Raw genomic sequence first — 24099 nt, 5'->3', positions numbered from 1 at the left:
GTACCAGGACCTTTTATTAGGGAAACAAACAGCAAACCATGGAATATTAAACAAGTGAACTTTCGCTACAATATCATTATAATGTCAAAAGAACCGCACCCCGTTTGAAAAGGGGCGCCAAACAAACCCCGTTAGAGGGCGGCAGAGAATATTCATAACAACTGAATCCTAACAACGACCCACGCTAAATCTGTGGTGTCAGATTTTGGTATTTTCATCATATAAATCGATTTTAGAGTAGTTTACTTTTTAAAAAACAAAGAGCACACAAAGAAAATTGTGCTGGGGGACAAACACAGGTGAAAACATGGCAACTTCAGCCGTTTGGAAGCTTGAAAGTGACAACAACTTCGCTACAAACTGTTTTCCAGCAAGAGGAATCGTTAGAAAAGCAAATGAAGGTTTTAAAACATTTTATAGTATAGTTTAAAATTACCTTATCTAAAAAAACATTTTTTTTATCTAAAAAAAAACATTTAAACTGTTGAGTTTTGTCACAGTCTACTTAAAGCTACGATGATATTCTTACAGCTGGGCAAGCTGGCCAGTGAATATGTCTCTAAATGTTCCTTAAGTATCACTAATACACGCTGTTTAATTTTTTTGTACCAATTAAGTGTTTGTGTCAGAAATTAACTTTAAAATGGCCACAACTTTAAGTCATATTAAAATTTTAGGTTCAAGTTCCTGGATAGTTGCATATGCAGAAGCTCAGCATAACAAATTCAAAGCTTCTTTTAAACCTGAGAAGCAAGTTCAGATTCAGAAACAGGTAACACAGTAATCGGGACACAATTACAATTTTCTCAATATGCATTTTTTCGAGGTTATTTGCTTTTATAGAATTTCTCTAACATATTGTATTTTTATAGGTGGTCAATGCCACTCCTTCAGCAACAGCCACACTTGATGGTGTAAAACAAGGGCCAAGTCAGAGTGGAACACTTGATGGAAAATATTTGGTAATAGTTAATAGTTGATTTTATGGCAAGTGCTTTTTAACTGATGCTCTTTCTCATATTTCCTCAACAAGTTTCAATGACTGTTTAATTTTCCTCTTTTCATTGTTTTAAGTTTAATCTTCTCCTTGTTTACAGACGAATAAAAAATAAAGTTTTGTAAGTGAAACAGCTAGGTCTTTTACCACTAACGTCAGCCCCCAAAAAAGTCTTTTGAACAAGCGTTGTTTTTGCATACATCAATATTATTTTTTCATATAGCTATGGAGACACCATGTTGAATCTCCACTGGACTTATGCAGTATTAACGTATCAGACCGTGAGTTGGACAATGTTATTGAAGAAGACTTTAAAGAGTTTGTTAATGTGGCTTATCTAAATGCTGCAGAAAACCTTTTGCCCTTCTGTAAGTTCACCATAGCAGCATTTAACTAAATAAATGATGGGTAAAAATGAATTAGTACAATAATATGGGATAAGTAAGAGTTATATTTAAGGTATAACTGTCAAGCCTTTTCGAAATAGGTGTTGTACTTCTGTTTTACCCATAACTGTGTTATAACAACTGCCATTTTGATCTTATCAATGAAGTCTGTCTTTTTGCTTCTGTATACTCTTTCGACTTTCGATATTGCGATTGGAAAAACAAAATAAAGTCATTCTGTAAATATTTAGCTATGATTAAATTGAGATGCAGCATTAACTCATATGGTATGCCACATATAATATATATCATTCTATTGCATCCAGGTCCATTCACCAATTTTCCTAACTTAAGAGAACTTGAACTACCTGTTAATGGACTTCGTAATTTGAAAGTTAAACCAGGAGACTTTCCTAATCTGCAGGTATACATAAACAGCCTACTAATATATACGCTACTATAATAGTTTAGCACTGAAGTTTGTTATGGTTAAAATGCGAAACAGCCATTTTACAATGCTTGTTATAAGTGGACATACCTTGCTAGTTTGACAATCAAATAACGGTCACCAAATAACTATTGTAATAACTATTGTAATAAGACCCACTAATTTATCTACTTATTTTAGGTACTTGATCTATCATACAACAACCTGAGTGCACAAGATGTGTTGAATCTTGGAGTTCTACCAAGATTGAAGGTTCTTACTTTAACAGGAAATGGCCTGCATTCCATTCACCCTGATATGGCAAGACCATTTATTATTGCAAGAGAGTGAGTAATAACAACACTATGCCAATATCCTAGAATTACTAAATTTGCACTAGCATGACTGTCATTTAAATGTTTACACTTAAAAAGAATGTAACTATACTAATGCATATTTTTACCGTAAATCCATAACTTAACACAAGTGTACAAATCTTCATATAAAGTGTTTCCAGCCAGAAAAGTGATCATTTGTTGGATTATTTAAAGTTACAACATCTACATATACCATCTGATGATCAGTTTATATAAATTTATTTTTACTAAACAACTATATAACTGTGATAAAGAATATTTATATTATATATCTATACCTGCCAAGCCTACATTGTCGAAAAGTATTTATAAAATTCTTTTTCCCAACATCTTTACAGGAACAGTTCAAATGATTCTACAAACTCCACTGATGAAGATGTAGTTGGAAGATTTCAAAACCTTGAAGTTTTACTTCTCGATGACAACCATTTATCGGATCTTTCTACATTTGCCTCCCTTGCTGCGTTAACGCAACTCAAAGAGCTTAATTTGGACAAGAATAACATACAAGTTATACCACATTTAAGGGTAATGTAGTGTACATTAACAGGTTTTACAGAACAAGCTTTGTACTTTTTTTATCCATATTAGCGCGTTTATAAAACTGCAATTTTATCGTTGTCCGTTATTTCCATTTGTTTACAAACTTGTAGTCTACTCTACCCTTCGTTACCGCAACAAAAATAACAAAACAAAGTCATTCAATAAATTATCATTAACAGGTTGTAGGTGATCGTGTTTTGTCCGAAGTCCATTCATCCATTGGTCAAGCTAAATCTACAGCTTCGAAATCAAGTGGAAGAAAAAGTCGGAGTTCACGTAGAACTGCAAGTGCAAGTAAACCCCCAACCACAGGTAAGCAATCTATAGGCCAGTATATTGTTGCCATTAGTGTGCCTGTCAGTTTTATGTGTTAGCATGTACGCAAAAAATGCCATAATTTGCATCATAGCTTTTTAAAATGTTTTCATTGTGATGCATTTAAAAAAGTTTGTTACACAGTTTACACAAAATGGTAACTATGGAGTATTACGAACCATCAGATGTAATCCATAAAAAGCAGTAGTTAATAAGCGCTTTACCTGTACTATGTTTAACATAAAACGGCCTAAATAAATTCTATTTTAAATTTTTCAATTAAAGGGATAATCCTATACATAAATTAAACGTAATTTGCTTTTTTTCTACCAGACCTGCCACAAGACAAGCGAAACATGGCAACTTCCACTACATTCCTACAGGAACAAAATGAACAACCTGAGTCTCATGTTTCACTCAACACACCTGATGTTTCTGTCCTTCCTTCAACACCTAACCCACCGTTTCAACATTTAAGGTTGGCTGGTTTAAATAAAATTTGTTTTTGCTCACGATAACAAAGAACAGAAAAGTTTACAAGAGAAAAAAGATGGGTATTAACCGTTAAAGTTAAAACGTGCTTATGAATAAAACAGATAAAGAAATATTATTTTGAATAAATAACGCAGCCGTAATTAGAATTTAGTATCATACTTTCTCCAACAGGAGTTATAAAGTGTATGAAGACACTATACAGCTATATATATATATATGGGTTGGATCAGGACAGCATAATTGTAAACCACTGCGTTATATTTATACAAGAGAATAAATAAGGGTTGTTTTTTTTTCTTATAAACCTAATATGTTTTTGTAGGTTGCTGAGTATTGCAAATAACAATCTAGCAGAAGAAGAATGTGTTCTAGCTGTTGCATCATGGCCAAGATTGAAGCATCTTATTTTGAACGGGAATCCAATTGTAAAAACTACAAGCGGTAAAAACCTTTCCTTTGTATTGGATAATGTGTCTAGTGACACTGGATAGGCGTAAACATATTCTTACTCTAAGAGCAAACACTTAATGGACATTGCTCCAACCAAGTGATTACACCAATTAGTTGTAGCACCCTGGTTGTTAGTGTAATAGGCCAAAATTCTTTGGCCCATAAAACACAAGGGGAAAAATACAGAACTAACAACTGCTATTGTTCAATCAGGAGAACCTCCCTTAATATCCCATTACCTACACAAGCGACTAGGAATCAGCATTCATAGATCTGAGAAGAAGTTAACTCCAAGCAAACCGCACATTCTAATGCCAACTGACAAGGAAAGAAAAGTAAGTGTATTAAAAAAATTTACAAATATTTGTGAACTGAATTATATACAACAATAAAGCATGTTTCACTGTTTTAATCCTTAATTTTCTTATTCTTAGTTTGGGAATTTGTAAAATATTACTGTAAATTCTTAACTTTTTGAAAACATGAATATTGCCTAATTTTGGTGCATTTATTGCTAAACAGTCTATTAGGCAAACTTTGTTTTACATTTTTCTGAGTTTTATATGTCTAGCTATCATTACCTCCTTGTATTTATAAAACTTTGGCACCTATTATGTCATGACTATATCTATTTAAACCTGGATAATTACCATGAAAATATTTGTTTTCAGGTCTCTTCCTTCGTGCCCAAGATTCCCAAACAACCAGTAGATGTTCTTCTAAACTCACTTACTGCTCCCAAACCAAACCTAATACCCCGCCCACCAAGCCAACCTAAACCACTCACCAAAGAATTTGTTAAACTGCCGAGTATACCCCAACAACAAGGTACTGAAGTTGTAATGTCTTTGGATTACTTTCAGCAAAACAGTGATTACAAATTTATTTAAGTTTGCTAAAAATTTAAGTTGCATAGTTAAGCAGATTTTTTGACATGTTTTTTTTTTACCATAAACAATTTTTTTTACCCAGACACTTCCGCACAAGAGGAGAGCGTATTCTTAACCCAAGTTGATGAAATTCCTCAAGAACAAACACAACAAATACCCAAACCACAGGTAAGCCAGTATGTTGTATGTTGATTATTATTTATAAGCTGTTGGATTTAGGCCGAGTATACTAACTCTGACCTGTTGAATAGGAGGCTTGAATTATACACCTCTGTGTATTATATATAGTTGGATAATTTGTTCATACTACATTTAGGTTCTGAAGAAAAGCACAAAAGTAAACGAAAAGAAAGAAGAAACTGTAATTGATTTAAATAATTACGAAATATTAATGGATGCAAGACCAGATTCCAGCTTACATGAACCGATAGGTAAACAACTGTACTCCATTTTAATTTACTTTTAAATTAAATCGTCTAGTGTTTTTAGTCAACCTTTAAATATTCCTTCATTATTATTGGACATATCTAAAATATGCAAGCATAAAATAAATATAAATAAATCAATATAAATTATTTGTGCTTGCATGACAGGGCAATGACAATTGTTATAACATGGATGTTCTGTCTCATACACCCCATGCCCACTTATGGGCTAGCACATTATTATGTAACTTTGCCATCAAGCTGAAAAATTATCCAAGATTTTTAAACTCAGGTTCTATACAAATTTTTACAGAACTAAAAATTTATATTTAAACCTTTTTATCTCTCAGGTATTCAAGGCAATGTGCGAGCACTCCACCACCTGCTATCACACCAGACTGTGTTTCGAACAAGTGACGTTACTTTAGACCGTGTCCTACCATGTTATAAAGCCAAGTCAACACGTCATAGTAAAGCAATGGCTGTGGCACGTGAGAGGGGGAAAATAAAACTTCCTACGAAAAAGGAACAGCTTGCAGTTGCTCTTTCTAATATACGCAACAGGTGAATAAGATTGTGCGATTTATACTAAACGACCGTCTGTATTTTCAAACAAGTCCCTTTCAATATTTATATTCTATATACCTAAGCATACACTGATCACAATTCATTTCTGCTATGCTTATATCCTGTTACATACACATCTATAATGTAACATAATATCTTCCAAATCTCAGGGATGTTGCAGCCACTGAAATTCCCCTTACAGATGCTCTCAATATGTCATCCGATGTAATATCTCAGGATGAAGCTGATGACCTTTTAAGAGATGTGGAAGAGAAGTATAGGTCAGTCGAAATTTTGGAGTTTTTTTGATTTAGGGTTTTGAGTTTAGAATCCAAACCTAAAAACACTGTATAAATTGGTTTACCATTCTAGTTTCCCTGGTATGCCTCGCTGTAGGACCATATACACAGTAGTGTTATGTTCACAAAATGCAATTTCAATATTTCATACAGAGTTGTTCGTGAAGAATCTTTGCGAGCATCGCGTCAAGCCCAGCGTGCGTTTCGAGAAGCCAAAGACGCTGTACAGAGTTTGCAAGAGTAATTTTACTGTCCCCCGTTTTTCTTCTATGTAAACGCGATACTTTTTTAACTGCTGTTGTTTCAGCTGACTGTGAGTTTTGTGTACATAGCGGGTCGTTAAGAATATTCAATTTATTTTTACTATGTTTGTCTTCTGTCCACCAGTTTGAATAGATGTGAGTTTCTAACGTCGGTATACGTATGCACTTACAGTGCTGTGAGTTTTGTCTTTATATTATGTACAACGTGATGCTTAATACAAAAAGAAAACGCGCGACAGAGTAAACGGATAGTACGTATACAATATGCTGTATAATCTGTATCATATAGCTCAAAATATATGCTGATTGAAAATGCTGTGAAAGCATTAGAGGCTGGCGACACACTAACGAATATACGGTTTACGTGTTGGAATCAATAGTATTTTTGCTAGACAATGTCATTCCCCGCCTACGCAGTAATAGTTTTCAGTGTGTTGAGGTTTCTCATTGAAATTCGGGCTGGTTGTTCGTGTACCAGGAGCAAATACTTGGGCTTGCTGCTTGCGCGTCGTCGTCTTTTCGGTTTCCCGTTTCGTCTGGCCTTATTACTGGCACTACTGCTTCGCTTGTACTTCGCAAGAAGATCTCTGCGCTTACATTTCCCTTTTCTCTTCCCCGAATCCCGCTTCTTTTTTCCTCCGCACCGTTTTTTGCTCTTCCTCTTCGATCTTTTGCTTCTTCGGAAGTTTTTCATCTTCCTCAAGAAAAAGAGCCTCGTGTCGCCTTCTTTGACAAAACTGCTACACATATGTGAGTTCTGCAATCCATACACGGTAACCATGGGACGATTCGATGCCCGACCGTCATCAGTAGCCTGCTGCATTACGAAATTATCCCATTTACTCCGACCCAGCAGTACACTCCCAACGTTGTGTTCACCACCGTGCCGGTGCACGGTTTCCAGATCTCGTTTTCTCTTGCGCTGTTTTGCCCCTGTATTTTTAAATTTTGTTACCAGTTATACGACTTTGTGGGAAATTATTTTTTTCGCATATAGCGCAAAGACGAATTTACAAACAAAAAGTTACGATATAACATCAACGTTTTTACTTACTGACAACTCTGGTTTCTGTGACGTTCGGTATATGCTCCAACGACCCCTTTAGCACTTCCCATACTTTTAAATGGCCAGAAATTGCGCTGGTTTCAGTTTCATTGCTCTGTGAACGTCGCCCATGTTTAGAGGGGAGAAGTCCTAGCAACGTTCCTGATAATACGACGTCGGATTCCTCGAACCTGGTCCTAAGGTCGCCTGTATATATTATAAAAGCTTATATACCCATATCTCTTATCAGTTTTGCTTTATCGCACTTGTATTTACTCAGTGCTTATAATATTCACATGCAATTTGCTTACTTTCGATTTTTGGTTTCCGGCAGTAGCTGTTGTCTAATACTTCATGTTCATTACTGCTAACTGTTACTTCGGCGATGCAGAATCCTAATGTGTATACACTTGCAAGCAACAGTAAACGCAACAGTGTTCTCATGCTAGCAATTTCGCCAATTCCGTAAGCCTGCTAAATTACAGATCGTTTCAAAATTCAATACGGCATCAAATGTACTAGACACTCCAAATCTAAGTAGACTGAAAATCCATACGTCGACAAACGTACATCGCGACTAAGAGCGTATTATCCGCACTTTAATCGCTAAAATGACGCCTGGAAATCTATCGTGAATGAATTGCCCTTTACAACCTTTCTCTCGTACGTAATTTATATTCCCTGGCATAACCTGTCAAATAAGTGAACCCTGGATAATATTCTACAACATTCCATACATAATGACAATTTCCCTCTCCCGCTGTTTGTGGAATGAGGCGCGCGAGGTCTTTCGGAACGCCTTAGCTTGCTCATAAATAATCTGCGCCGCTTAGTAAACTGAATAGGCTACGGGCCCTTTCATGTGCTCGCGTTAATCATTGAATGACAAAACAACAGGCCTCCAAAGCCTTTGTGCGTTACGTCCGACTACGGCGGCAGTTTCTTCTGCCGATGTGTCGAAAGAAGACTAGTGGATTCGATTCTCCAATATTTTGTGGCTTGTTTGCGGTTAGGAGACGTAGTCTGGTGTACAAGAGGCAACAAAAGGCACAGGATCAAATGACCTTACATTTAAGTCGGTACCGACACTTTGTTGCGGAGTCAATCGAATGTTACAACACTATAACAATGAAGAAATATTATGTCGGTTCCTATTCACTCAGAAACCGGCAGACACGTATGTTTTACCCTATGCGAACATTTGCTAATACGCAATTCGATATTTCGATGAGGATACGTTGTCTGTAGTTAAAAAAGTAAAACTAAACCAGCAACTTTTAAAACAAACTTAAACATTTGAATTTTAAGTTTTGAAAGTACCTATATGACGTCACTGTTTTGGTGATGTCATCGTGCCGTAAAACTAAACACAGCAAGTCAGCAATTGCAATGAAATGTTGCACATTACTTGACGTCATATATACGTAATCAAGACGCCATTCGTCATACAATAAACTACGTCATCACAATTGCGCAACAATTTTGCGTAAACTTTGACGTCATTGGTGCATGGCTTTGTCTGAAATTGGTTTCGTATTGTAACATCAAACAATACATTTAAAATAAAACAATGTGGAAAACAAGTTATATGTAAAGTGTATTTGATAAAACAAGACAAAAAGAAAGACAATTACAAGTTTGCATACAAATACGCATTTGGTATCATTCTGATTATAATTATCAAAAGAAAACCTAAAGGATGAAACACGTTAAATAATGACTTAATCGTATTTAAAAACATAATGTAAAATAGCAAAAGTCCTTCGAACCGGATTCGAACCAGTGACCTATGGATGTCTGACAGTTTAACCGCTACAGTCCACCGCTCTACCAACTGAGCTATCGAAGGAGACGATTCTCGCTCGCTAAAACTAGATTCCATTTGTAGACGCGTTTTACCCAAAGTATATAACTGCATATATGTTGACGGATTTTACGTTTATTGGGCTTGTAGGAACATTACGAAAGCGAAAGAATGTAAATACTGTCCTATTTTGCAGCCTTGAAAACGGTACATCATAGGATTAATCATTTTAGGTAATCAGCAACAAACTTGCCTAAATATACCTGACAACTATCAGATCAGTGAAGAATTACAATTATAGTGCAAACTTTAATAACCGAACATCATTTATATAATCAAATATACCTAAATATACTACTTTACAAACAAACTACATTTATACCCTTGCACCTAACCAAAACACATTGTTAGAAAAACAATTTACATTCATTTAATTTAAACGAAGACATATATTTTAGTTTTAATTTAAATATACGTACGGTGCAAACAAACTATATTCGTATCGTTGCACATATTTCTGAATGACAACCCCAAAACACATTACCAGAATAACAATTTAAAGACACCAAATCTTTTAGTTTTTATTTTTGGAACACGAAAGAGAAAGACAGGTATATGTTATCGTTTGATTGAAACTTCCACAAAAAAGTGGAGGCATTGGTATCCTTCTAAACTTGGCAATTACCTACACTGTTAAAACGGCGCTTAAAGTGAACTTATTATTACAACAAAAGAATAAATATGAGAGATCCAAAACTTGACGCACACAATGGAATATTGAAACCAACATCAAAAGTAATCTTATTTATTGAGCGTTGAGCTTTGCCTTCAAACTGGCGGGCATCTCTGGGGGAGGGGGCCGTGGGAGCTTGAAGTAAACCTTCACTGAGTCGTAGATGAACCATTGCAGGGCAGTCAATGTACCGATCATTATGATACGGGCAAAAAGACCCTTCCATACACCTGTGCAGATAAGCAAAGAATCAAGCTATGTTTAAATGATAAACAGAAACACACGGACATAAAGAAATCAAATTTTTTTCTTAAATGACTGCATTCTTAACAATTTTCTGGCTGCATTTTTAAAAACAATTTTTTTGGCTGCATTTTAATAAATATTTCATATGTTACTGCAACACTGGAACTTTAGTGTACCTGGCCTTCTAAAAGTTACAAAAAAATGTAAGCAAATACAAACCTTTTGGTCCTAGCTTCTTGAGTGCCTGCAATGGAGTGCTTCCACTGTCCTTGTTCAACAAAGACACAACGGAATCTGCGGGGTGGGAAACAATGGCGCAGAAAACACCAGCAATGTAGCCAGCAACGAAAGTAACAACAAGCTGTTCAGTTTTGTTGCAATCGGCTCTGGGCTTAGGAACAACAAACTTGTAGAGTGCTTCAACTGTACGTTCAAAGCAAGCAAATTTCATCATGGTGTAAGGGATCTGTCGCAACCACAATGGCACCAAGCCCTTGTAGAACCTAAACAAGTATATATAGTTACACAAAAAATTAACAATGCAGATACAGAGGTTAGGGGTCAAATTGCCCAATTGGTTCCTAAATACATTTATTCTTTACTTACGCGGACATGCCCTCTGCCGCCTTCATTTTAGGGAAAGCCTCTCTCAAAGTGTTCGCAAATCCTGGTTGAGTCTGGATTCTTACTTTGCAAGCTTCCATAGGTGCAAGTGCAATGTCAGCAAAGAATTCTGCTGATGCACTGGCAGCCAAGTACAATGAAGTTCTCCATAAGTAAGATTTTTCCTGTAAAGGATATCATTAAAATGTTTAAACTACCCAAACTTGCATCAAGTTATTAAACTGAATCAATTTTATTTTGGTTGTACCAGATTGGAAAAATGGCCTGCCAATATTATGGTAAAAAAATGCCCTATGTTGAGAATTTCTAAAACTTCATAGGAAAAAGACAAGATATCGGCTGACTTAAATCCACAGAATTTTTTTTTTTAAATTATTTAATCCACAAATTCATTTTTCCCAATTTGGGTGGTATAATTCAAACTAGCTAGAATAAGACTTTTACTTACTTCACCCAAAACTCCACTGTAGATGTTCTTGAAAACTTCATAGAGACCGAACTTGCAGAGACCTTGCATGGAATATCCAATAAAGGTCGGTGCCCAGCCCTTTGCTAAACCACGTACACCATCTTCTGCCAAAGTAACTTTGAACCCATGGAAAATGTTCTTGTATTTCTGTGGGTCAACCTGAATAGAGAATATTGGTTAGTTTCTGAATTAAGAACAAATAGGCTTTTGCGATATTTTTACCTGAATTCTGCATTTTACCAGATCAAGGGGTACGAGTGCAGTATGGGTAAGGCCACAACTTAAAATACCCCCAAACCCGCATATGGTGTAATACTTCGTTGACCCAAACTCACAGCTGTACTCATCTGTAAATAATAAAAAAATCAGGACTGCATTTTACACCGAAGTACAGTGAACAGCTAGAAAATTAGTTTTGAAATTCTTACCAGAAGCTGAGGCAGCTCCAATTCGTCTAGAAATTTGAGTTTCTTTCATTGGTTCGCATGGTGTGCAACCGACTTCAAACTTTGGTGCGTTGAAGGGGTTAGGCTTGTTTTCAAAAGCTTCAAGTAAAGTTTTAACCATATTTTCTTTAAAATTTATATAACTTAACAAAAAGAGACCACAGTTCTAACGGTCTAAATAAAAACATTACGTTATAATTAACATGTAACCAAACGTCCTTCCTGTTGAACTATCCATTAAATTTAAACATTCAGTCTGTTTGCCAGTCTTGACTGTCTCAATATATAGGCGAAACATTATAAAGAGCTAATGACACTGGATTTACACCAACACCGACAATAAAACGTTCGACCTTCAATTTATAAAGAATTGCCGGGCGTTCTAGCATTGTGTCGTCACAATCGCGTGGATCGTCACACTCGAATGATGTTACGCGATTGCGCAAGGTTGTGAGAAAACGTCGCGATACAAACGCGTCATTGGCGGTATCTAACTTCTGATTGGTCGAGCTATGCGGAAGTGTTTGAAATGCATTTTGTTTGAATTTGAATTCGAGTTTATTGTAACGTAACAGAAGCAATTGCATAAGTATCAACACGTGGCAGAATGGCTTATGCCTATGCTTGCTTGCACAGCTTTGTTTTGGGATAATACTTGTAAAAGTTCTTATTTGTTTTGAGCGAAAATCAGAAAGGCATAAAGGTTTATGACAATTAGAAAGAGAATTTTTGAAGGATGTCACTTTATTTTTATGCTAGTATACTATGTTTTAGTTCGTGACGGATAATTCTTTAATTTCGCAGATCAATGAACTGTACGTAATGTTGTGTGGTTGCAGACTTGTACAAATCTTCATGAGAGCTGAGCATTAATGAAGGGGTATGTATATCAGGACCTTATATTAAGGGGAATTGGGTAAAGTTTATGTTTTGTTACGGTATATACAGATGGTAAAAGAAACAGTGTGTATAATGATTTTTTGTTGTTTGTTAAAACAGTAATATAAAATTTACAAGTTTAACAAAGAAAACTGTGTTATTGTTAGTTAATGCAGTAATACAAGAAATGGGACACCTTTAGGGGAAGATGGGACACCTTTAGCACAAAATATATAAATACCCTGGTCGTGTTTTAAACAACGAGAAAAATCGAATGAAAAGGTGCCCCATCTTCCCCCATAACATTCATCTACTTCACATTGCCAAGAGCCAATCCAAATGCGTAGTCAAATAGATATCTGACATTGTAGCCTGTGCGTGCAGAGCACTCGAGGTATACCTCCGCACCTATGACTTTTGCTTTGTCATTTCCAATGTTAATTGGCATTGGCGATAAATCTGCGTGACTTCGCAGATCGCTCTGTAGACCAACAAGAACAGTTGGTATGCGGGCACCGCCGTACGTTTTCTCCACTTCTGGATTCCACTTTGTGAACAAATTTTGAATAGTATCAAAATCATCAATGCGAAAGCAATACAAGATAACGTCCACATATTTTGCTTTGGTCGAAAACTCATATTTTAACGAGCAATCTCTACCGTTAATCTTTCTTGTAGTTTTGAATCTCTATAAAAATGTGTTTTTTAAAAACCTTTAAAGCTTTAAAATTTATAAACTTTAGGTGTGTATACCTTTCCCGTTCCTCTATTGGTTGTACCGTGCACATCATAACTCACTGCCCAATGTTTTCCTACCCCATCTTCACCACACAGCAAGCAAGTTACATTTGTCGACTTAGAATTGAAAAGCTTGTTTTTCAGTGATGTTTCCATTTTCTATTATATTACTCTTAAAAGCTCAGCAGAATATTTTAACAGACGAAAGAAGTAAAGACAAACAAAATGGGACGAACTAAAAAGACCTTACCGTGCTTAAACTCCTGTTTATTGGTGCTGCTCTTGCTTCGCTCATCTTTGAAGACTCACTGCTGTCGCTTTGTCGTCTTGCGTTTGGTGTATTTCTCGAATCAACGTACCGTCGTTGCTTGTTCCGATTTGATTTATGACCATTGCCTATAGATATTGTTAATAGTTAACACACATACGTTCATTGATAGTAGAATTTCACGTTCAAACCTTTAGTTGGCAAGATTACTGTTTTCACAAATGACTTTGTACACCTGTACCAATCGGAGACAGTTAAATTGCGCAGACTACGGGGACGATCCGTAATCGCTTGTTGTCTAAAATCTGGAAACGCATCCCTTTGTACAGCCTCTCTGGGCGAGCGTGGTGGATCTCTGTAACGCTCACGAACATTACGTTCAGTGGATGGTTGTCTATTCGTGGACATAAGGTTTCGCGTCGCAGCTACAACATCAGTTCTATTTCTATTGTAAGCAGTCGACGCACGAATAGGATCCAAGTAATAGCGCACCCCAAGTACCTGTAAAGTCGACTTGATGAATATCAATCCAATCTTTCTCTGGCGACGTGCGGCCCAATGATTAGCCCGTCTTCCTCTAAACCAGAGGTTATGCATGGCTCGTTGCTACTATACCAGTGTGGGCGTATGTGTCTTTGAGCAAGACACTTTGCAGTAATTGCTCCAACCCAGTGGGGATTTTGGGTTGTTCCATATTGTTGGCAATGCATAAAGGCACCCCCCTCTCTTTTATTTAAAAAGCACCCCCCTCTAAATAATTACCCACAAAGGTTTATACGTGGTAACTCGTATAAGCGGACACGAGCGAGGGTAAATAAACTACTTTTATTTATTCCTCGAATTTGTAGAGTGTATAGACCTACCTGTTCATCCACAATCAGCGCACCAGTGTCCATGTAATCGAAGAGGTATCTTACTACTTCGTTTGCCGGAATACGACTATAAGACGAACCGAGACAGGTACGCATCAAAGAAATCATACGTGACTCCAGGCGGCTTGTGTTTTCGCTGTTTTGCGTTTGCTTAATGAAAAAAATCAGAATTACAGATATACTTGTAAGTAAACTTATATGGCCGTGAACAGTAATGTTTACCATGTTACAAACGCAACATAAGTGTTTTTAAATTAACATTATGGAACATGCAGTTTGACTCAACTCTTATTTAATTTGTTTTAATGTGAACGTACCAGCTTGTTGTTGGTGCTTGGAGGTGGTATCTCTAACCTGACGCTATTGCTACGAATTGCTCGTTCCAAATCATCACGATTTAGAAAGTTGGCGAAGGGCCTTTCACAAGTATAAACTTCCCATAAAACTACACCAAAACTGTACATATCACCCTACAGAGAAGTAAAATATAGTGGGGTAAGATGGGACACCTTTTCATTCTTTGTTGGGTAGTAAACAGGGAACATTCGAAGAATTATAAAACCGAATCCTCACGACTCCCACAGACTGTTGTTAATTTAAAACTCAGAGGTGTCTCATCTTCATACCCCACACTACTATATGTTAAACTTAAATTTTCCTAATACCAACAATCGCTTACCGATGCTACAATCGCGGATCCTGGGTTTTGTAAAACCTCTGGTGCAGTATACGGCAGAGTATATACATTCCTTTCGCCTGTCCGCAAATCTCTGTTGCTTGCAAAGGCACTGACAGTTTGCAACCTGCAGCCACCAAAATCAGATAGTTTCGCTACTAAAAAGCGATCCAGCAGAATATTTACGGTCTGAAAAAATGGTACTGTATCAGTCTGTATGCCCCTTATCGGTTCATTTATCAAAATAGAATTATTTACTTTCAGATCGCCATGTATGATCCGCTGGTCTTTTCCATAGTTATGCAAGTAATCCAAAGCCATCGCGATGTTTTGCGCAAACCTGTATTACATATTCATACGTAAATAAAGATAAAAGTGCTGGTCAGTGCTGATTTAAATTAACAAACCGAATTTTTAGTTCAATTGGTATCTGAATTGGTGGGTCGTGGTGTAGTAGCTCGTACAGCGTGCCATGTTCCATGTACTCCATAACTATTCCCCCCAAATTTGTGTTGGTAAAGTATCCATGACAGCTAACGATGTATGGACAGTCGTTTGTGCTCCACATAAAGTTAATTTCTGTAAATTGATAAATATTTACATACGCCGTAGAGTTAATTTTCTTTAAATAGAAAAGAAGTCACAAGGGCGACTTGGTAATTTTATTTATATACGTACACTTGCTAGTTTAGGCTCATTTTAAAAAAGAATCGCAAAATATGTAGAAAAAAATGACAAACAGGCTATACTAACCTTTCCGGAAATCTCCAATCGCTGCCTCAATTGGACCCATTAACTCACAAACTTTAACAGCTACAGTTCTGTACTTTTTGTGAAACGCTCGCCACACCTTCCCGTAACTTCCGCAACCCAAGTAATCTCCATCTCTAACAAACAAAGCAGCATTATCACCACCACCTTGTATAAACGGTGGTCCGTAGTTACTACTCATATTTCTTCAGAATCCGTTAAACTTGTTTCAATAAGTTTTGTATTAATTTCCTATTTAACAGAGAAAACTCCAGAGATCTGTAGCAGATAAGTAATAAAATGTTTATAAAGAACGCGCGAACGGGTCTAACTATAATTCCCATCTTTTTATATGTACGGTTGCCTGCACACTGACAAGTTGTAACCTTTTTCCTAATCTCGTACGTTTGGTCGATCAAATCATAGGGCATAGCTCCTTCTCACCAATTCATGGATTATAGTTAATGGCGTAGCGCACTGGCATTGCGATTTAATCTAGTTTAAGCAGGCAAGTGAGAACAAAAACAGCACACTTTTCAATGGAACATATATAGTTAGTTACCATATATATATCCAAAGAAACTGATGTATATATAGTACTGGGGGAATGAGGTATACCATTGGCACCTAAAACACCATATTTCCTTGTTGCATTTTAAACAATTAACAACGCTATTTAAGAACCACGTAGCTGTGGTTATATAGGTCTGTAAATATTCTGTAAATGAAATCCTATTCTATCTTACCCCACCCTACTATACACACTTCCTGCTGCTGCGACCCACGTAACCATAAATTTCACATTTGGCACTTACGTCCCGTTCCGCTTATCTGAGCAAACATTTGAATACAATTAAATATTTGTCCATTCAATGTCGCAACAGGCAAAGTGGTTTAGGACTTGTTTAACCAGGTTTTGTCACGGCAAACTTATGGTTTACAATCCCACAATATAAAATCACAGAAAATGACAACGAAGGCACAGAAAATGACAACGAAAAAAACACACACGACTAAAATTGGAAAAAGACTTTATTTTTGCTGTTTATGCATAGCACAAATGTACGGTAAAAATTAATGATCAGCAATTGCATTGATTTGCTTATAATATCAGTTCAACAGCATGATTTTCGATCTGATGCTCTGAACTAACTTGTTCAGTACTTTAAAAAGCAAAAAAATCAATCTTATGCATTGTACGGCGTTAATTTGAAATGATCGAAGTAAAAATATAAGTTCGACGAATTAGAACAAAACATTACTCTCCGGTAAGAATTGCAATCAATTCAACCCAAATTATTACTGTAACAGTTAGCAAATGATGTTACTGATAAAAAAACGATAATTGACAAAACAGGCAACAATTATTATATATATTGAACGTACGTATTTTCATTTTTAGACAGAGACTTATAAAAAAAAAATCGACAGCATTCAAAAGCGTACATTGATCCCCACCTCGTACATTTACAAATAAAAACGCGTAAAGATGAGGTATATGCACGGTTAGTTCGCAAAAAGCAATCAAAACAACACGAAACAAGAGATAAGACTCAATTTACATTGAAGCTAAGGGGTTTCAACACAAACATCAAAGGCACTATTGGTATTTCGCTTTAACCGCGACTTTACGTGCAGACCTGGTTAAGAGACCTTTGCCAGTCGACGCTATATGTAAAATTCGCTGCGTATGAAACATGTTCTGTACTTTAAATTGTGGAATGCTTACCGAAGACGTGTAATAGTATGCAGGCATCGGTACCGTGCGGTACAGTAAGTACAACAGGGTAAATAGGTTTCACATCACAGTATATACAGTCAACACTTCGGTTATTTACGTCATATCAACTTAATTTGCCGTTTTGCTTTCATTACGTTACGAACATACATGGTTTGAAACACTGATTGTATATTTAACGCTCTCAGATGCTTCAGATGGCTTGATGGGGCTTTATGCTTCAGACGACTTGAGACTTTCTCTTTTGTTCGGCCAGAAACTTGGGCAATCCTTTACACGCACGCTGCAGGTCTTTCATAAACGCAGGCACACCGGTCTAAGTTGAAACGTATCGGGTAAATTCTTATTATTAACGTGCTGTAAATGCAATAGAACGGTTTCTTACCTTGGCTGCCCAGTTCACTAGCCATGACGGGACGGATCCTTTAGGGTTGTCGTAGTACTGGATGAATGCTGAAAACATATATTGAATAAGCCAATACATATCTCTATGATATAGTACTATAAGGGTAAGATGAAATACTGTTTACACATTAAAAATATTAGTCATGAGAATACTGGTATATATTATTCTTTGAATGCACCATCAACATATAAAAGCAATGTCATTTACCTCTTGTCCCATGGTCGCCCCATTTCCCCAAAGCTAGAGACTGGTGGTAGTCGTCCACCCTTATAGCACCGCTCACTTCTGGGACATTGTGTTTCAAAACACTATGCATGACAATAACGACGAACTCTTCGCCGTTTTTCGTCATACGGCGCGTCTCACGGCCGTATACATACTACGAGTCGAATAGTCAAGGAAATATCATCAAATTTTAGCAGAAATCAAAAAAACGTCGAGAAAAACGTAGACATTTTAGGCGAAGAACAAAATAAGTAGATATTAATCAATTGGCATAAAAAATAACACAGAAGTATATAGGCTAAAGGAAGCATAGTTGATAGGGTAAAGATAACGTATATATGAGTATGGGCTGTATATGTAAAGTTTTTAGTAAAGGATACGTCATCTGTTTGACAGTGGCCAAGGGAAATCAACGTTGAAGTATATGACGTCGGGACCTTTCTCGTTCTTTTGCACAACATATAGCTCTGAAATGATAAAGATGTTTTAGACTTTTAGTTGATATGCATTTTTCTCATTAACCAAAAACCTAAGAAAGCTACAGTGAATTGGGAAAGCCAATCGATCAGTTGCTGAATAAGTGCAACTTATTTTTTAATTATCACGGTTGTATTGTTTCATACACGTCGTACCTGCTTACGAATTTCCACCTATGTAACTTTATGTGTAAAGTATAATGTGTTCTTTTACGTGTAATCCCTTATGTTTAACTGCATTTATCTAACACACCCCCAACCGGTTAGCTACACATATACCCTTGTTAATATTTAATGGAAAGACAAGCATGACCGAATTCTGCAAGCGACCGTTGAACCCTTGCCTGACCTATATTTATTTTAGGTGACCTATATATAATGTGTCGTTTAGCTACACCTTAATACAAAGACGGCCATGGGTCATTTAAACATTCGTGGAATAGGTCCGTGTAAGATAGGTCATGTTTTCATTCTGTTTTATCGTCCCAATTGGTAGTAAACAAAGACTATTTACAGAATTATATACCCATGCGACCCCACAAAATGCGCTTTTTTAATTATTAGAAAACACGATTAGGAAATATGGGATATTATGTGCCAACAAGGATCCATCTTACCCCACAGTATAAAGTTGCAATTAAAAAGCTCAATTTATAAATTCAATGCATTACCAAATTACAAAGAGTCTCACCGGTAACGTACTCGTCCCACACAACTCTGTATTTATTATCTAAAAATACTGAAGCTATTTCTTCTGGCGATGCATCGGGCAGGGTGGCATAAAGCTTGTAATCGTATAAGCCGGCATTCTGCATGGAAAATTGGGTATGACGTGTGCATGTAATACCCTTACAGGTTAGCCTATATATATTACCGAATAACCAAATATAGATTAATATGTTTGTTGTAAAAAAACGTGATTTATATAATAGCTTTTTTGCATTTTTTTTTGAAAACGTGTAAAAAAGGAGCTATAAAACTCCAAGAGGTTATAAGTATATGGAGATACTGTAAGGCGAGATAATGCAATGTAAAATAAAAAAAATGCAATGTAAAAATAAACCGTTACCACTTTTTCCACTTACCCCTTTTGGAGTTCGGTATATGGTTACGTTCATGGACTCAGCTAAGAATTCATAACCGTCCAGTTCTTTGTGGTCCAGCTGGTGTATCATGCTGTCGAATACGTCATCATTCCATAACTTTCTTGGAATCACAACCTATAGGCAGAAAATTGATATTAGTTTTGAAAATATAAAAAATACCTAAGCGCTGTGTAAACTATATAGTGGTAGGCGTGTTTGCTTTTTTTAAGCCCGTAGGTTAAAAGTTAAAGGCTGCTACTGGCGTATGTGTCCTTGGCTATAAAAGAGCAGAGCAGTGCAATCTGAATTTTAGTGTCCAGCAAGTACCGAAACACCGTTCAGGTAACTTATTATTATATTTATCGAGCTTCCAGAACGCTTTTTGACAGAAATTCGGCCCAAAAGTAGTTTAATTATACCTCTGCATTATTATGTTTCTTATTTCCCTTTTCCATGTACTCCACCGGCTTCCCATCGGCCTTGAACTTCTTTAAATCTTGGTTTAATTCATCCTCGTAGTGATCAAAGTAATCTTCAAGTTTCATTCGGTCACTAAAAATTACGTAACCAATACGTCACAATACTAACTATGCGTCATAAACAGTATTTTTAATGTAAAATAGTAAAAATATTATAAAAATTATATTTATAAACTGTATTTTTATATCTTACCCTGCGCTGTGTACGTTTGCACGATGAATTACTGTATTAGCTTTCATAATACCTGGAGATAAGAAAGGGCATTTAAATTACGTTGTATAGTATGTATCATTTTGTTATGCACGCTGTAAAATTTTAATTAAGATAGTCTATTTTCATAACACTGTTTCTTATATTATTTTAGTCAGTTGTTTGTACAGTACTGGTTAAATAAACCAAGATAAGAAGCAACATTAAACTTGCCAGCGGACTCGTTTGACTGCGGTAACACAGTGCAAATTGGGCGCCACAGATTTAATGACTTAAAGTGTAATAAATAAACTTGTCGCCGTTCTAAAAACAGTCATTAAACAATTGTCGATTCATCGGCGCCATTGTTGTAAAATTATACCGCAACTGAAAACGATTTTCTCCTAACCGTATGCGTATTCTGCCACGTGAAATGTAATGACTTCACCGGTATTGCATTTAATGACGTTTTCAGTGGTTCGCTTTACCTTTAGCATTGGAATAGAAAATGTATAGACGTTAATAACAAATATTGAAAATAGGGTGGAGTTGGGGAAGATGGGACACCTTTGCATTCTATTTTATCGTCCCATCTGATAGTAAACACAGAACAAAAATATATAAAACCGTGTTCGCACGACTCCTATAGATCGTTGTTAATTGTTTAAAACACAATCAGGATATTTGAATACTATGTGCTAAAGGTGTCCATCCTAACCCACAGAACTCTATACTTGATTGTGTATGTTTTAAATTAAAAAGTATGTACGAAATATGTTTTTCATTTTCACACAGTATTAACCACGTATTTGTGTTCAGTGTTCACGCTTATTTGCAGTTACAAATTTTAGGGCACATTTTTGCATTATTAGAATTAACTGGTTTCAAAATAACGGCAACAGGTCCACCAGTTTTAGAAAAGTTTGGGACCCGCTGGTTTATCACGTGCTAAATAGTTGCTATTCAAACTCAAAGTATGCCGATTAGTGACATGACGAAATTCAGACAAATTTACTGTAATATCCACACCGCGAGACCGGTATGCGGATATAACAATCATTAACGGTGTATTGACATTACATATATGCAATACATGTAATCTGAAACGTATCGACACACACAAACACGTGATATCGTAAATCGTGCTGTCTAGAAAGATGTACAATCATCATGACTCTATTTAAGAATTTACTATTTTAATTAAATAATCATAAAATTAACATCTTACTCAAAAAGAATGTATAGTACTGTGGGGTAAGATGGATACGTTAGCACATAATATCCCATATTTCCTAATAGTTTTTAACAGTTACCAACGCGAAGTCGTGAGAATACGGTTATTTAATTCCGCAAATATCTTTGTTTACAATCAACTGCGAGAATAAAAGGGAATGAAATCGTGTACCATCTTACCCCAGCGTGCAACAGATTGAAATTTAAACTTACCAACGGGACAATACACAAGCACCCATGTTAACGCTATGAGTAGAGACAAAGCTGAAACGGCGAATACTCCTAATTTCATGATTGTCAGAATTCCCATAAACTTTAAAACCTGAAAACAAACATAAACAGTTTAACCTTTTACTAAAATGGTCTCTAAAGTCTATTTATCGCTACAATAATCTGATTTGAATCGACCGTTGGGTTATTTTTATACAGTAACTTTGTTTCCGACGCCTTTTTCGTGGCTTATTGTCTTTCTTCAAATTAATTTGTCTGTAACTTTAATCCTTGGTAAATGTTTGCACAGTCTTCACGAAGATTGTTACCGCATTTCCTTACTAATAGTTACGCTCTAATACATCAAAGCTACACAGCAATTCAGACTCGAACATAAAATATGTCGCTTTTCCAAACTGTAGCATCTTTATACAAAACACCGAAGACATCTTATGTAATAAATCGTTTAATTATTATCGCACCGCTTCGCGCGCTCCTACCTGCAACTTAATCATTGTTGTTCGTCTCCGTCGATTGCTCGATACTTTATGACGTCACAGAGGCTAGTACGCGCTTTCTTTGTTGGGCGAAATGGCGAATCAGCTGTTCTTCGTCGATTCCTATGCAGCCGCGACCCAGAGTAACCTTCGATGTTGTTTACTGAGGCCAGAAGCACTGCGGATAAAAGAGTGGAGCCAGCACTTTCCTATTCCAACTTCAACCTATGCACTCTACTCCCTACGGAGAGCGTTTAAATCCTGTTAAATCGGTGGGAAATTTCGCTGCGTAAGATCATAATGGACTTTAGACTGAAATTTGCAAACTGCTTGCGAAGGATTAACGGAACGGCCACCAACAACATAAGAGAGGTGAGGATAATCCTGTTCAAAAACCCCAGATCTAAAATAAGGAATTACAAGTACAGGCAATTGCATGCGGTAAACAGGAAACATTTGCGGGTGAAATGCTGGCAGTGCAAACGACACGCAATACAGTGTAGGTTACACTGGATTAGTCCAGCTGCCTAAAATCCACAGCAAACAACCAGGGGTGTCTGAACCTTGCTACAAAAAAACAATACAACCTGTTACTGGATCACACATTACATACTGACTACATAAATTCAGTTGCGAACCATTGAACTCTGTCTCGAGCAGCATGCATGCTGGTGTTTGCTTATTTACACGAGCAACAGCGCATAATTATAATACCTTCAACAAAAGCATACGGCGTCCAGGATACTGAAATTATAATTCTGTATTGACGGGAAACGATAAACAAGCGTCCGAAATCTAAAAGCTATTCGCGCGAAAAGGAAATGACAGGACCCTGCTTAGAACTCGTTATCAGAACATTGAAGTCCCTTTGAAATGACTACAATACAGCTACCCGCACTTACGGTATTGATAAGCACAATCTGATTAACCACTTTGCACTATACAAGCGCTTTTCTCCTATGTCACAGGGTAGCACAAGGTTAAACGTGAATTTCACATAACAAACGACTGTTATTTACTGAAGACTCAATTTTTACGATGTCACTTTAACAAACCAATACCACACACATTTTTAACCACACTGACGTATTCGGTTTAAAATCCTCAAATTTTCTATATTTTTATTACCGTGCCAATTGTACGGTACACGATTTAGTAACGTTATCAGCAGTAGTGAATATTTCGTTAAATGTTCCCAACTTTAAATACCCAAACGTGGCTACTTGACCCATTTGGCTTGTTTTTGTGCAAGCAGTATTAAGATCATGCGTATCCTGTTAAACCACACGGAAGCAGACGTGACCACTGTCAACAGATACTTTTGGTTTCCATTTAAACGAAAAAATGTAACGTTTACAGGAAATATGCTTAAAACGGAATCAAAAATGATTTTTATTTGTGTACCACGGTGAGGAATTTTCACTAATGAGCTTGTTATTTCGTTGTTGACAGAATCAATCTATTCATTTCTTATCAGCAGATCCCTAAACCCGTACTTGACACGGTCATTCACGACCTTGTCAAATTAAATCGACCCAATTAACTTGAGAAACGTGATCTCAGGAGTTTCGTTTTA

General features: G+C 36.5%; 5 protein-coding genes, 1 long non-coding RNA gene and 1 other non-coding gene across 7 annotated transcripts; 2 read left to right on the top strand and 5 right to left on the bottom strand.

The window, feature by feature from the left end:
- Positions 1-160: 160 nt before the first annotated feature.
- LOC100177869 (X-ray radiation resistance-associated protein 1) lies at positions 161-6672 on the top strand. The gene is made up of 17 exons (XM_002129689.5): positions 161-401; positions 678-772; positions 873-962; positions 1221-1365; positions 1710-1807; positions 2012-2157; positions 2526-2715; positions 2910-3042; positions 3379-3523; positions 3863-3981; positions 4204-4325; positions 4662-4818; positions 4963-5048; positions 5197-5311; positions 5656-5869; positions 6043-6153; positions 6325-6672. The coding sequence occupies exons 1-17, from the start codon at positions 308-310 to the stop codon at positions 6413-6415; spliced, it is 2151 nt and encodes a 716-aa protein (XP_002129725.1). The 5' UTR covers positions 161-307; the 3' UTR covers positions 6416-6672.
- On the bottom strand, positions 6612-8063 carry LOC113474588. The gene is made up of 3 exons (XM_026836328.1): positions 7791-8063; positions 7489-7686; positions 6612-7367 (listed from the first exon to the last, which is right to left on the bottom strand). The coding sequence occupies exons 1-3, from the start codon at positions 7921-7923 to the stop codon at positions 6844-6846; spliced, it is 855 nt and encodes a 284-aa protein (XP_026692129.1). The 5' UTR covers positions 7924-8063; the 3' UTR covers positions 6612-6843.
- A 1175-nt stretch (positions 8064-9238) lies between these two features.
- trnay-gua lies at positions 9239-9328 on the bottom strand. Its single transcript is given in 2 exon segments — positions 9239-9274; positions 9292-9328. It is a non-coding gene; the product is annotated as a tRNA-Tyr (tRNA).
- Positions 9329-9835: 507 nt separating this feature from the next.
- Positions 9836-11980, bottom strand: LOC100185739 (phosphate carrier protein, mitochondrial). The gene is made up of 6 exons (XM_002129987.5): positions 11784-11980; positions 11578-11702; positions 11335-11514; positions 10869-11050; positions 10482-10765; positions 9836-10246 (listed from the first exon to the last, which is right to left on the bottom strand). The coding sequence occupies exons 1-6, from the start codon at positions 11920-11922 to the stop codon at positions 10089-10091; spliced, it is 1068 nt and encodes a 355-aa protein (XP_002130023.1). The 5' UTR covers positions 11923-11980; the 3' UTR covers positions 9836-10088.
- Positions 11981-12603: 623 nt separating this feature from the next.
- On the top strand, positions 12604-14340 carry LOC113474594. Its single transcript, XR_003396287.1, has 2 exons — positions 12604-12681; positions 13620-14340. It is a non-coding gene; the product is annotated as an uncharacterized LOC113474594 (long non-coding RNA).
- LOC108949828 (serine/threonine-protein kinase phg2-like) lies at positions 12665-16279 on the bottom strand. The gene is made up of 10 exons (XM_026836302.1): positions 15988-16279; positions 15642-15813; positions 15493-15574; positions 15238-15423; positions 14876-15028; positions 14550-14708; positions 13878-14187; positions 13669-13814; positions 13434-13577; positions 12665-13368 (listed from the first exon to the last, which is right to left on the bottom strand). The coding sequence occupies exons 1-10, from the start codon at positions 16184-16186 to the stop codon at positions 12991-12993; spliced, it is 1929 nt and encodes a 642-aa protein (XP_026692103.1). The 5' UTR covers positions 16187-16279; the 3' UTR covers positions 12665-12990.
- A 719-nt stretch (positions 16280-16998) lies between these two features.
- LOC100183368 (phosphatidylcholine transfer protein) lies at positions 16999-23073 on the bottom strand. The gene is made up of 10 exons (XM_018813617.2): positions 22527-23073; positions 22030-22138; positions 20587-20638; positions 20334-20466; positions 19915-20049; positions 19521-19638; positions 18738-18820; positions 18336-18507; positions 18108-18175; positions 16999-18038 (listed from the first exon to the last, which is right to left on the bottom strand). The coding sequence occupies exons 1-10, from the start codon at positions 22539-22541 to the stop codon at positions 17943-17945; spliced, it is 981 nt and encodes a 326-aa protein (XP_018669162.1). The 5' UTR covers positions 22542-23073; the 3' UTR covers positions 16999-17942.
- Between the last annotated feature and the right edge of the window lie 1026 nt (positions 23074-24099).

The sequence above is a fragment of the Ciona intestinalis genome, chromosome 10 (assembly GCF_000224145.3).
Source record: "Ciona intestinalis chromosome 10, KH, whole genome shotgun sequence".
NCBI classification, from domain to species: domain Eukaryota; kingdom Metazoa; phylum Chordata; class Ascidiacea; order Phlebobranchia; family Cionidae; genus Ciona; species Ciona intestinalis.
This window is presented reverse-complemented; position numbering and strand designations above follow the sequence as displayed.